This window comes from Girardinichthys multiradiatus, chromosome 7 (assembly GCF_021462225.1).
Source record: "Girardinichthys multiradiatus isolate DD_20200921_A chromosome 7, DD_fGirMul_XY1, whole genome shotgun sequence".
Classification (NCBI taxonomy): domain Eukaryota; kingdom Metazoa; phylum Chordata; class Actinopteri; order Cyprinodontiformes; family Goodeidae; genus Girardinichthys; species Girardinichthys multiradiatus.
The window spans coordinates 43,204,652-43,218,695 of record NC_061800.1 but is presented as its reverse complement, the minus strand read 5'-3'; the positions used below and the strand labels follow the sequence as shown (position 1 = coordinate 43,218,695).

Below are 14,044 nucleotides of genomic sequence, written 5' to 3'. Positions count from 1 at the left end.
TCCCACGTTTATATTAAGACCATATAAAACAACATTCATGTCTAAGATCTAACTGATCTTTATGTTTTTCCATAGAAATATTTCCAGCTTGGGCCAAAGTTCTACTGGTTCTACTGGTTCTGCTGGTTCTTCTTGCTGTTTCTGGAGGCCTTTTATTTCATTTCAGACTTTATTTCATGTCAGGTAAGTTCCTTTTACAACCGTATCAATGCTGATGTCTGACATGCTGAGGTTTTAACAGTTTTCATTCGACACATTGAGACCATTTCAGTCACTGAACCATGAGCTGAAGCAGAAAGATGGAGGAAGCTTCAGGGTTGCCATGGTTTCATAGTCATCATTTTACTATTATGGGATGGATCCCCTGACATGCTCAGTTTTCTGTGTTTCTATGATCAGAAACTGAACCCAGATTAACCCCAATATACCTTTATGGTGAATGAGAATACAAAGAATGTCCAAGTTTATAATGGAAAGTACTGGAGTACTACTGTAGTACTACTGTAGTACTACTGTAGTACTACAGTAGTACTACTGTAGTACTCCAGCAACCCACCCATTCATCCATCGTTTGTCGTGAAGATGGAGTCCTTCCTCCTAGCAACTCTCTTCAGTTTCACCTGCGTTTATCAAAGCTAAAACAGATTTAGTGCCTTGCTAAAGTATTTACACCCCTTTACTTTTTCACATTGTGTTACTTAAACCTATAAAAATAAATACATTTAATGGGATTTTAGGCAGTAGAACAACATAAATTAGTGCATATTTAACAAGTAGAAGGAAATCAATGATTGTTTTCCAAATTAAAAACAATAAAAGTATAAAAAGTATGTCATGTATTTGTATTCAGCCCCTCTGAGTCAATATTTAGTAGAACCATCTTTCTCTGATGTTCCACCTGAAGCCTTTTGGGGACGTGTCTCTACCAGGTTTCCTCATTTAAAGACTCAAATGTTTCCATTCTTCTTTTCAACAAGTTCAGTCACATTGGATGAACAGAGTCTAGAATCAGCAAGTTTTAAGTCTTTCTACAGAAACCAAGCTGGGTTTAGATCTGAACTTTGACTAGGCCATTCTAACACATAAATATGCTCTGATCTGAACCATCCCATTGTAGCTCTGGTTTTATGTTTAGAGTCGTTGTTCTGCTGGAACATGAACTTCCTCCCAGTCTCAAGTCTTTTCAGCCTCTAACTGGTTTCCTTCCAGTCCTGTTTTTAGCTCCATCCATCTTCCCATCATCTCTGACCAGATACCCTGATGGAGAAAGTTCTCCTCCTTCCCTCTTCTCCATTAGTTTCTTATTCCCTTCTTACAATACATCATGAAATACTTTAAACAACTTCTGTTTGTGGCTAAATAAAGTCTAACATCTGATTGGTTAACCTGCACAGCAGCTCAGCTGCAGACCAATAACATTTTCTATAGCAGTGTTAGAATAAATGAGTGATTTAATTTGTGAGGCTGAGAAATAAATAAATTCATGATGAGCTGCATCAAATGACCATCAAATAAAATAATGATGAAATAATCACTAATAATTAAAACTTGAATGTCAGACTTTTATCATTTAATCTCTAATTCAAAGGTAATGTTTAAGCCGTCCAACCGGGCCTTCTAAGGTTGATGAAGAGTGAGTTTAATAAAAGGAGAAGCACTGTGAAGTTCCCAGAACCAGAACCATCATGAGGTTCTGACTGTCCTGCTGAATATTACTGCTGCTTCCTCTCACCACTAAACACAAATCCATCCCAGGTTACAGGGTGATGACCTGGAGGTCATTGGAAACACTTCTCTGCATTTGACTCATCAGTCAACTGTTTTCACTCCTGTCCACTAGGAGGCAGCAGTAATGTGGTTCATCATCTGTTAGTTAAAAAGTAGAACAGATTGGAGGGATTTCTCTTCATGAATAAACATCTGGATGATAGTGAGTCTTTTCTTCTATGTTGAAATGAAGTTTTGATCACATGCAGCTCTGTCAGCTGCATTCTGCATCTGCATGGTCACAAAACCCTGAGTGACACGTTGTGAAGAGGTGGTCTTCTCCTGGAATATTACTGAGGACCATTACTGTGAACATCAACATCATCAGTTCTACTGCTGTCAGTGCAGCTGATCTGTTTGTTTCTCAGTCTACAAGGTGGAGGTGGATCCAGGAGTGGAGTCTGTTCTGCTGCCCTTTAAAACTACAGTCCGTCTACCTGAAGGAGTCAGAGTAACGTGGAGAAACAGCTATGGTAGGATGGTCTACAGTAATTACAGGGTTGAACACAGGCTGTATAGAAACAGAACAAAGATGAAGGAAAAACTAAAATCTGGAGACTTCAGTTTGACCCTGAAGAACCCCACAGACAGAGACACAGACATCTACACCTGCACCGTCTACAATTACAGCAGAAAATTCCTGACTAAGAAACAAGTGCTGCTCAATGTCAAAGGTCAGTACTGTAAATAAAAGTCACATTTTATTCATGATATCTTTAATAAAACCAGGGGAGTTGGTCTTTATTCTGAGTTATTAATATGAAGGTTAGAATGAGGAAACATGCTACAGAAATATAATCTTTAATACTGAAGAAAATGATGTAATAAAGAATAGAAACATTATTCATAATAGATGCTGTGAAACAAAAGGTATTTCCTGGTATTATATGAAATGATTGAATATTTAGGAGTACCAGTATCCATCCTTTCATCCATCTATTGTCCATACCCACCTATCCGTTCAGGATGGCATGGAGGGGGCTGGTGCCTAGAACCATTGGGTGAGAGGTGGGGTCCAGCCTGGACTGGTCACCAGTCCATCACAGCGCAGCTGGACCAGTAGAATCTGTGGAAAATTAAATATTAAATGACTAAACTTTACTGTTTCAGGTTAGTTTTTCAGTGGCAGAGTTAAAATGATAAACTTATAGAAACATATATTTGTTTTTGTGGTTTTATTTCAGTAAAAACTTGTTCTTGTAAAAACAGTAACGGCTCTTTGTTCAGATTCTAACTTTCTTCTCTTCTCCAACCAGCTGGAGCTGACTCTTTTATCATAGCCATAGACTTTGGTTCAGGATACAGTGGCTACGCCTTCAATGTCAGACCCAGAGAGGAAGGAGGTGGGACCCAGTTAAAGAGATGGGGTGAAGAACTGGGACTGGACTCCCAAGAGACTCCAACCTGCATCCTGTTGGATGAAGATGAAAACTTCCTGAAGTTTGGTTATGAAGCTAAAACAGCGTACAACAAGATGAGAAGAGAAGAAGCTAGGAAACATTATTTCTATGAAGACTTCAAGTGGAGAATCCGTTACCTAGTAAGTAAAGTAAAGATCAGCAGATGTTCTTCCTCCTTGGGTCCTGCTGTGACCTCTATGAACTCACCTGTCTTCTCAGGTTGAAACTGTGTCTCCATCTGAATTATCTGAGATAGTTTAAAGCTGCTCTTTGCCTCCTTCACAGCTTTCCTCCTGTAGTCATGGAAACAGGTTTTAACTCTGTGGGTCCCTATATAGCAAACCTAATGAACACCTCTTTCATTTCTTGCTGCACTCTGACTGGTTTTGAACTGGTTTCTGTACAACAGCTTTAAAAAGCTGAACTTTGACCTTTCTGTTATTTCCAAAGCAGCTTTTTGCTCCTAGTTTTAGAGAAGATCGTCTATCTACAGCTGCAGTCTGATGTTGTTTTTATTGACATTTTAATTAACATTTATGCCCTAAATTATTCATCATCCTGAAGATTTAGAATAAAATATTATTAAAATATTCTTAGAATTTAACCAACATGTTTCTTCTCAATGGAAGTTTATATTAATTATTAAATACTGTATAAATAATGTCTGACATGCCATATTTATTGTAATATATATATATATTTTCATCATACTCACACAACTGATTAAACCGTTTTTCTAAACATTTTAAATAATAAAGTTAGATTAGATATTGGTGTGTATTTACTAAGACATTTCTGGTCTAACAAAAGTCAACATTAATTTCATCACGTCTTCTTTACAAAGGTTTAAATGCTCACCTCTAGAACTGAAGACTACTCTGGGTCAGCCCTTAATGCAAATAAATAAACAGCCACAATCTTACTATCGTAATACCTCACCCAGTCACTGTGTCTCCCAGGACTCCTCTTCCTCTTCCTCTCTGCAGTAGTGGCAGAACATACTGAGATCATCTGGTTCAGATATAATATGGATTATAATTATTTGGTCTTGTGACAAACAAAAAGTAGTGTAACTATTCATAATATGCAGAACTTAGTCTGGTAATGTTTCAATCTTTTATTTGGATAAGCTGCTGTTGTACGTTACAGTTGGTGTCAACAGTAAAGTAGTTTTCAAAAGACGATGTGAAGAAAGTAAAGCATAGTACTGCATCAGCAAGGGACCTTCATAGGCCTCAGTTAAAATTGATGTTAATATCGATGTTATCCTTTAAAAAGTAAAGCATGACAAACAAACCATATTATCATTAATGTTTCATGTTTATAACTGCACATATTAGATTTAAGAAATGCCTGGAGTTTTCTGCAGTAGTTTATAAAAATGTAAACATACTTGTTTCTCTGAGTAGAGTCATTGCAGTCTCCATTCTGTAGGCCTCCATTGCTTGAATCAAAGATACAGAGGAGAGAACAAGGATTTGATACACTGCTGATTCTGCAGGTTTTCCTGCTTGCAAAGAGTCTAGAAGTCTTTAATTTTTATCATATGTTCTCTTAAACTGAGTGACAGAATCTAAAACAAAAATCACATTGTGTGATTTTTATATAATTAATTAGCATTTTATTGCATGAGATAAATATTTGATACATCAGAAAAACAACACTTAATATTTGGTGTAGAAACCTTTGTTTGCAGTTATAGATATCAGATGTTTCCTGTAGTTCTTGAAGAAGGTTTGCAAACTCCAGCAGGGATTCTGGACCACTCCTCCATACAGATCTTCTCCAGATCCCTCAAGTTTTGGGGCTGTCGCTGGACAATACTGACTTTCAGCTCCCTCCAAAGATTTTCAATTGGGTTCAGTTCTGGAGACTGGCTAGGCCACTCCAGGACCTTGAGCTGCTTCTTATGGATCCACTCCTTAGTTGCCCTGGCTGTGTTTCAGGTCGTTGTCATGCTGGAAGACCCATCTTCAATTCCCTTATTGGGGGAAGGAGGTTGTTGGCTAAGATCTCCCTATGGCCCCATCCATCCTCCACTGAATACGGTGCAGTCGTCTTGTCCACTTTGCAGAAAAACATCCCCAAAGAATGATGTTTCCACCTCCATGGTTCACGGTAGGGATGGTGTTCTTGGGGTTGAACTCATCCTTCTTCACAGCGAGAGGAGTTTAGACCAAAAGCTAAATTTTTGTCTCATCAGCCCACATGACCTTCTCCCATTCCTCCTCTGGATCATCCAGATGGTCACTGGCAAACTTCAGACGGGCCTGGACATGCTCTGACTTGAACAGGGAACCTTGTGTGCGCTGCAGGATTTTAATCCATGGCGGCATAGTTCTGAAAAAGTTCTGAAAGAAAAAAATATCCACTTTTAGATGCCTCTGAGTTGGATAAGGATCTACTAGTCGGAAAGTGGAGAAGAGTCCTCTTGGAACCCAGAAGATGTAAATGTCTCGTGTTTTTAAGCTGAAGGCTTGCTGGGTGAGTAAGTAGAGCCACCAACATTATCAGATAACCTTTATTTTTATATATAACGTGAGTTTACTATATTCTAAATATTATTTACAACAACTGAAAGGATTTCACTAAGAGGGACTAAAAAGTGGAGAATCTTGGAACCACCCCCGTCTCCCACATCTACAAATGAGACTTCTCTGTGTATTGTTGAGGTAAAATAATAATATCACCGATATCCTTGCAGCCTCAACCTCACCCAGTCTGGATGTCGTGAGAAAGAACAGGTGAAGAGCAGGAAATTAAGATTAACACAAGTTTAATTTGGTAAATAATAAGTCCAATGATTTTTAATGCAAAAATGAATACATAAAGAACGATACAAAGAAAGAAAATTACCTAAGGCCTTAGGGAGAGCTCGGGTCAACAAAGCGAGGTTCTATCAACCGAGTGGTTTGCCTTACCCTAAATGTTAAAACATTTTATACCTTTACTTCAAAGCTTACTGACTGACCCTCCCCTTCAAGAATTATTTACGAAGTCTGTGTCGGCGCTGTAAATTAGCTATGCCCAACAGCCGACATTTACTGCTTACAGCTGCTGGGAACATACTAACTTGGGATTCACCCTTGCTCCAGCCTGAAGCCTGCTGTGACCCTGTGACTTCTCTCCCTAAGGCTTATACATGTTAAATCTCAGTTTTATGTTTAAACATGCAGACTGAACACATAGTATGAAACTAAATGATTTTAATTCTCAACTATTTATAATAATTGACAAGGAGAGCTACCAAGAGATCAACTGTTGGACTTTATTAGTAGGATGGGAGCACCTATTTTAGGGTTGGGGGGGGGACGACCTTTGTTTTTTAAAGGTCATCCCACCAACAGGGAGACAGGGCTTATGGGGAACAGGGCCTTCATTTGCTTGAGAGTTCAGGTTTTTGTGTTTGTTTGTACTCTTGTTCATGGACGTGTTTATGTTATACTACAGTGGAAGGGCTAGTAATCATAATCGATAAAATATTTAGGAGTAATTGTCACAGAGGAGAAAATTAGGCAACCAATTGGATGCTATAAGCTGGGATAAATGAGAAAAGGTTTAAGCAATGGGTGAGAAAAGGAATTACAGCAATATGTACAATGGTTGAACGGGGTAAGCTGAAGAGTTTTGAGAAGTTAAGGGATAGATTTGGATTAGAGGAACATGAACAATATAGATATCTGCAAGTTAGGGATTATTATGAGAAGGAGGTAAAAACTATCACTGAACATGAAGTTGTTGGAGAATTTCAGAAAGCTTATGAAGGGAAGAAGTGCAGAGCAATCTCTGTCCTATACAAAAGCTTGATGTCGAGTAGAAAGTCTTCTACCCTCTATATAAAAAAAAAAATGAGAAAAAGTAATAAATGAACAAATAACTGAGGAAGAGTGGTTTGATAACACAGTGGTTTAATAACTCCAGGATCTGGAGAGTATTTAATTGGAAAAATATGACCAGATTTTTTATGACTCCCAAAATTAGGAACATGCTGTCCAGCAACCATGATGGAGAGCATGAGGACTGATGGATGTAGACTATTTACATGTATTCTGGTCATGTCAAAAGATTCAAGATTATTGGGACAAAATATTGCTTAGTTTTAAACCATCAATACTGGACAATATGGACACTGATGTAAGACTGTATAACAATGTATGTTTGATCTGCCCTGATTAGTCTTCCAATAAAACCATCCAGTGGAGCATTTGACTGACGTGCGTTTCATTAAATGTGTCCACGCAAAATTAGTCTTCTTAGTTCTTTTGAGCAAAAAACCAAGATGTTCGACTGTTTACGTTTTCTGCTCAACACAGCCACAAAAACACTAACCTATTATTACACTATCAATTCAGAGCGGTCAGAAAAACTGAGCACCCACCCCCTCCAGCACCTAGCCACAACAAAACCCTCTTAAAGCTACAAGCACCCGCTTCAACCGAGCCCCTGAACATGAAAACTAATTAAATGTGAAGACCGTGCCATCAGAAGGTGGTGTCGTGGTTGTGCCATCAGAAGGTGGTGGTGTTGCTGTGATGGCAGAAGATGGTGTCGTGGCTGTGCCATCAGAAGGTGGTGTCGTGGCTGTGCCATCAGAAGGTGGTGTCGTGGCTGGGCCATCAGAAGGTGGTGGTGTTGCTGTGCCGTCAGAAGGTGGTGTTGTTGCTGTGATGACAGAAGGTGGTGTCGTGGCTGGGCCATCAGAAGGTGGTGGTGTTGCTGTGATGGCAGAAGGTGGTGGTGTTGCTGTGCCATCAGAAGGTGGTGTTGTTGGTGTGATGACAGAAGGTGGTGTCGTGGCTGGGCCATCAGAAAGTGGTGGTGTTGCTGTGCCATCAGAAGGTGGTGTCGTGGCTGTGCCATCAGAAGGTGGTGTCGTGGCTGGGCCATCAGAAGGTGGTGGTGTTGCTGTGCCGTCAGAAGGTGGTGTTGTTGCTTTGATGACAGAAGGTGGTGTCGTGGCTGGGCCATCACAAGGTGGTGGTGTTGCTGTGATGGCAGAAGGTGGTGGTGTTGCTGTGCCATCAGAAGGTGGTGTCGTGGCTGTTCCATCAGAAGGTGGTGGTGTTGCTGTGATGGCAGAAGGTGGTGTCATGGCTGTGCCATCAGAAGATGGTGTCGTGGCTGTGCCATCAGAAGGTGGTGTCGTGGCTGTGCCATCATAAGGTGGTGTCGTGGCTGGGCCATCAGAAGGTGGTGGTGTTGCTGTGCCATCAGAAGGTGGTGTTGCTGTGCCATCAGAAGGTGGTGTTGTTGCTGTGATGACAGAAGGTGGTGTAGTGGCTGGGCCATCAGAAGGTGGTGTTGTTGCTGTGATGGCAGAAGGTGATGTCGTGGTTGTGCCATCAGAAGGTGGTGTCGTGGCTGTGCCATCAGAAAGTGGTGTCGTGGCTGGGCCATCAGAAGGTGGTGGTGTTGCTGTGATGGCAGAAGGTGGTGTTGTGGCTGTGCCATCAGAAGGTGGTGTCATGGCTGTGCCATCAGAAGGTGTTGATGTTGCTGTGCCATCAGAAGGTGGTGTCGTGGCTGCCATCAGAAGGTGGTGTTGTGGCTGTGCCATCAGAAGGTGGTGTTGTTGCTGTGCCATCAGAAGGTGGTGTCGTGGCTGTGCCATCAGAAAGTGGTGTCGTGGCTGTGCCATCAGAAGGTGTTGTTGTGGCTGTGCCATCAGAAGGTGGTGTTGTTGCTGTACCATCAGAAGGTGGTGTCGTGGCTGTGCCATCAGAAAGTGGTGTCGTGGCTGGGCCATCAGAAGGTGGTGGTGTTGCTTTGATGGCAGAACGTGGTGTCGTGGCTGTGCCATCAGAAGGTGATGTCGTGGCTGTGCCATCAGAAGGTGGTGTCGTGGCTCTGCCATCAGAAGGTGGTGTTGTTGGTGTGATGACAGAAGGTGGTGTCGTGGCTGGGCCATCAGAAAGTGGTGGTGTTGCTGTGCCATCAGAAGGTGGTGTCGTGGCTGTGCCATCAGAAGGTGGTGTCGTGGCTGGGCCATCAGAAGGTGGTGGTGTTGCTGTGCCGTCAGAAGGTGGTGTTGTTGCTTTGATGACAGAAGGTGGTGTCGTGGCTGGGCCATCACAAGGTGGTGGTGTTGCTGTGATGGCAGAAGGTGGTGGTGTTGCTGTGCCATCAGAAGGTGGTGTTGTTGGTGTGATGACAGAAGGTGGTGTCGTGGCTGGGCCATCAGAAGGTGGTGGTGTTGCTGTGCCATCAGAAGGTGGTGTCGTGGCTGTTCCATCAGAAGGTGGTGGTGTTGCTGTGATGGCAGAAGGTGGTGTCATGGCTGTGCCATCAGAAGGTGGTGTCGTGGCTGTGCCATCAGAAGGTGGTGTCGTGGCTGTGCCATCATAAGGTGGTGTCGTGGCTGGGCCATCAGAAGGTGGTGGTGTTGCTGTGATGGCAGAAGGTGGTGGTGTTGCTGTGCCATCAGAAGGTGGTGTTGCTGTGCCATCAGAAGGTGGTGTTGTTGCTGTGATGACAGAAGGTGGTGTAGTGGCTGGGCCATCAGAAGGTGGTGTTGTTGCTGTGATGGCAGAAGGTGATGTCGTGGTTGTGCCATCAGAAGGTGGTGTCGTGGCTGTGCCATCAGAAAGTGGTGTCGTGGCTGGGCCATCAGAAGGTGGTGGTGTTGCTGTGATGGCAGAAGGTGGTGTTGTGGCTGTGCCATCAGAAGGTGGTGTCATGGCTGTGCCATCAGAAGGTGGTGTTGTTGCTGTGCCATCAGAAGGTGGTGTCGTGGCTGCCATCAGAAGGTGGTGTTGTGGCTGTGCCATCAGAAGGTGGTGTTGTTGCTGTGCCATCAGAAGGTGGTGTCGTGGCTGTGCCATCAGAAAGTGGTGTCGTGGCTGTGCCATCAGAAGGTGGTGTTGTGGCTGTGCCATCAGAAGGTGGTGTTGTTGCTGTACCATCAGAAGGTGGTGTCGTGGCTGTGCCATCAGAAAGTGGTGTCGTGGCTGGGCCATCAGAAGGTGGTGGTGTTGCTTTGATGGCAGAACGTGGTGTCGTGGCTGTGCCATCAGAAGGTGATGTCGTGGCTGTGCCATCAGAAGGTGGTGTCGTGGCTCTGCCATCAGAAGGTGGTGTTGTGGCTGTGCCATCAGAAGGTGGTGGTGTTGCTGTGCCATCAGAAGGTGGTGTCGTGAATGTGCCATCAGAAGGTGGTGGTGTTGCTGTGCCATCAGAAGGTGATGTTGTGGCTGTGCCATCAGAAGGTGGTGTTGTTGCTGTGCCATCAGAAGGTGGTGTCGTGGCTGTGCCATCAGAAGGTGGTGTCGTGACTGTGCCATCAGAAGGTGGTGGTGTTGCTGTACCATCAGAAGGTGGTGTTGCTGTGCCATCAGAAGGTGGTGGGTTGCTGTGATGGCAGAAGGTGTTGTTGTTGCTGTGATGGCAGAAGGTGGTGGTGTTGCTGTGCCATCAGAAGGTGGTGTCGTGGCTGGGCCATCAGAAGGTGGTGGTGTTGCTGTGCCATCAGAAGGTGGTGTCGTGGCTGTGCCATCAGAAGGTGGTGGTGTTGCTGTGATGGCAGAAGATGGTGTTGTGGCTGTGCCATCAGAAGGTGGTGTTGTGGCTGTGCCATCAGAAGGTGGTGTCGTGGCTGTGCCATCAGAAGGTGGTGTTGTTGCTGTGCCATCAGAAGGTGGTGTCGTGGCTGTGCCATCAGAAAGTGGTGTCGTGGCTGGGCCATCAGAAGGTCGTGGTGTTGCTGTGATGGCAGAAGGTGGTGTCGTGGCTGTGCCATCAGAAGGTGGTGTCGTGGCTGTGCCATCAGAAAGTGGTGATGTTGCTGTGCCATCAGAAAGTGGTGTCGTGGCTGCCATCAGAAGGTGGTGGTGTTGCTGTGCCAACAGAAGGTGGTGTCGTGGCTGTGCCATCAGAAGGTGGTGTTGTGGCTGTGCCATCAGAAGGTGGTGTTGTTGCTGTACCATCAGAAGGTGGTGTCATGGCTGTGCCATCAGAAAGTGGTGTCGTGGCTGGGCCATCAGAAGGTGGTGGTGTTGCTTTGATGGCAGAACATGGTGTCGTGGCTGTGCCATCAGAAGGTGATGTCGTGGCTGTGCCATCAGAAGGTGGTGTCGTGGCTCTGCCATCAGAAGGTGGTGTTGTGGCTGTGCCATCAGAAGGTGGTGGTGTTGCTGTGCCATCAGAAGGTGGTGTCGTGGCTGTGCCATCAGAAGGTGGTGTTTTGGCTGTGCCATCAGAAGGTGGTGTCGTGGCTGTTCCATCAGAAGGTGGTGGTGTTGCTGTGCCATCAGAAGGTGGTGTTGTTGCTGTGCCATCAGAAGGTGGTGTCGTGGCTGTGCCATCAGAAAGTGGTGTTGTGGCTGTGCCATCAGAAGGTGGTGTTGTTGCTGTGCCATCAGAAGGTGGTGGTGTTGCTGTGCCATCAGAAGGTGGTGTCGTGGCTGTGCCATCAGAAGGTGGTGTCGTGAATGTGCCATCAGAAGGTGGTGGTGTTGCTGTGCCATCAGAAGGTGATGTTGTGGCTGTGCCATCAGAAGGTGGTGTTGTTGCTGTGACATCAGAAGGTGGTGTCGTGGCTGTGCCATCAGAAGGTGGTGTCGTGACTTTGCCATCAGAAGGTGGTGGTGTTGCTGTGCCATCAGAAGGTTGTGTTGCTGTGCCATCAGAAGGTGGTGGTGTTGCTGTGACGGCAGAAGGTGGTGGTGTTGCTGTGCCATCAGAAGGTGGTGTCCTGGCTGTGCCATCAGAAGGTGGTGTCGTGGCTGTGCCATCATAAGGTGGTGTTGTGGCTGGACCATCAGAAGGTGGTGGTGTTGCTGTGATGGCAGAAGGTGGTGGTGTTGCTGTGCCATCAGAAGGTGGTGTTGCTGTGCCATCAGAAGGTGGTGTCGTTGCTGTGATGACAGAAGGTGGTGTCGTGGCTGGGCCATCAGAAAGTGGTGTCGTGGCTGTGCCATCAGAAGGTGGTGTCGTGGCTGTGCCATCAGAAGGTGGTGTCGTGGCTGTGCCATCAGAAGGTGGTGTCGTGGCTGTGCCATCAGAAAGTGGTGTCGTGGGTGTCGTGGGTGTGCCATCAGAAGGTGGTGTTGTTGCTGTGCCACCAGAAGGTGGTGGTGTTGCGTTGATGGCAGAAGGTGGTGTCGTGGCTGTGCCATCAGAAGGTGGTGTCGTGGGTGTCGTGGGTGTGCCATCAGAAGGTGGTGTTGTTGCTGTGCCACCAGAAGGTGGTGTCGTGGCTGTGCCATCAGAAGGTGGTGTCGTGGCTGTGCCATCAGAAGGTGGTGTTGTGGCTGTGCCATCAGAAGGTGGTGTTGTGGCTGTGCCATCAGAAGGTGGTGGTGTTGCTGTGCCATCAGAAGGTGGTGTCGTGGCTGTGCCATCAGAAGGTGGTGTCGTGGCTGTGCCATCAGAAGGTGGTGTCGTGGCTGTGCCATCAGAAGGTGGTGTTGTTGCTGTGATGACAGAAGGTGGTGTCGTTGCTGGACCATCAGAAGGTGGTGGTGTTGCTGTGACAGAGGTGATCAATGTTGACCTTGTTAATAGATTGCCCTCTACTATCAACAAGGTCAACATGTTTTCCATCAACCTTAGTTACAGTGTAGTGAATATTGTCGTGTTGCGTCGGTAGGATGAGGATGATGAAGATTAGACTCAGGAAGGAGGGGGCTGCTTCATAAGTCAGTTAAGGTCTTTCTTCTTATTTCCAGCAGATTTACTTTACATGTCTGCTATTTGAACCGTGTTTAAGTTTTTGTATGTTTGTAATTATTGCTGTGTAGTAAATCTGTAAACAAAATCATGGATAAGGTTTGTAAAAGGTTTTCATGGATTTTCATGGAAAATTCCTCCAGCTGGAGACAATAGTATGTAATTTAGTTTGATTTATTTTCATTATATTGTTGGAACATTTTGATGATACACAGGATAAATGTCATGACCAAAGGCTATGTCATATACAGAAGGATTATTACAATGGAAATCAGTTTTTTTTGTTTGACCAGATTCCCTTTTATGAAGTGAACAACACATTTGGCACAGTTTTGGCACATTTGGCTAAATTGTGATAAAATGCCAGCTCCACCTGCCACATTGCCCACTAAAACGTTTGTGGAACAAATATGCTTCAACTGATTCAGTCCAAATTTGCTGCAGTTATAGTCAAGATGTTGATTGATAAAACCTGAGGCTTCTCCTAGGATTTCAAAAGGATTTTCATGGTGTTTTGCACCTTTCCTTTAGTGAAAAACTTTGACGAGGCTCAAAAAATTTAATTTATTTCTTTGATTAATCACAATTAAATCTGACATAGTAACATTTGCAATAGTGGTTCCACTGGAAAAATGTTCTTTGATATCTTACCTTTACACAGGTACCAAAAGTTTGCATTTAGATTTTATAACTGTGGAGTTATACTTGATTTATTTATGTTATGTAATTTCAGGTGGAAATTGCTCTGAAACCACTCAGGGCTTAACAGTTGAATTACTGACAAACTTGCATAAATCAGAGATAAAGTTTTAAAAGACAAGGAAGTTCCTTTATCCACTCTGATTTCCTTCCCATCAGTGAAGGCCTTGGCTCCAACGAAGAAGGAGCCCCTGTTCCCCTGTTTGCGTGTCTCATCAATATGTAAATGCCCTGCACTTGTATAACGCTTTATCTAGTCCAAGGACTCTGGAGTGCTTTAGACTACAATCAGTCATCCACCCATTCATACCGACACTGATGGTGGTGAGCTACATTGTAGCCACAGTTGCCCTGGGGCAGACTGACAGAAGCGAGGCTGCCAAACAGTCGGCGCCAACGGGCCAATATGTGGCGATAATTTGCTGCACAACTCTTTATCTTTGATGGTTACATCCTCACCACATTTTAAATTTCTCGTTCTGAGGAACTCAGAGCTCTCTGCAGATTTCCAT

General features: G+C 44.5%; 1 protein-coding gene across 2 annotated transcripts in view; it reads left to right on the top strand.

Moving 5' to 3' along the window:
- LOC124871001 (heat shock 70 kDa protein 12A-like) overlaps positions 1 to 14,044 on the top strand; it is a 47,732-nt gene that overhangs the window by 15,204 nt on the left and 18,484 nt on the right. For both annotated transcript variants that reach the window (XM_047369916.1, XM_047369917.1), the window contains exons 3-5: positions 76 to 183; positions 2,136 to 2,441; positions 3,024 to 3,307. In XM_047369916.1, coding sequence (XP_047225872.1) covers positions 76 to 183; positions 2,136 to 2,441; positions 3,024 to 3,307 — 698 coding nt within the window. The remainder of the gene's footprint in view (positions 1 to 75; positions 184 to 2,135; positions 2,442 to 3,023; positions 3,308 to 14,044) is intronic.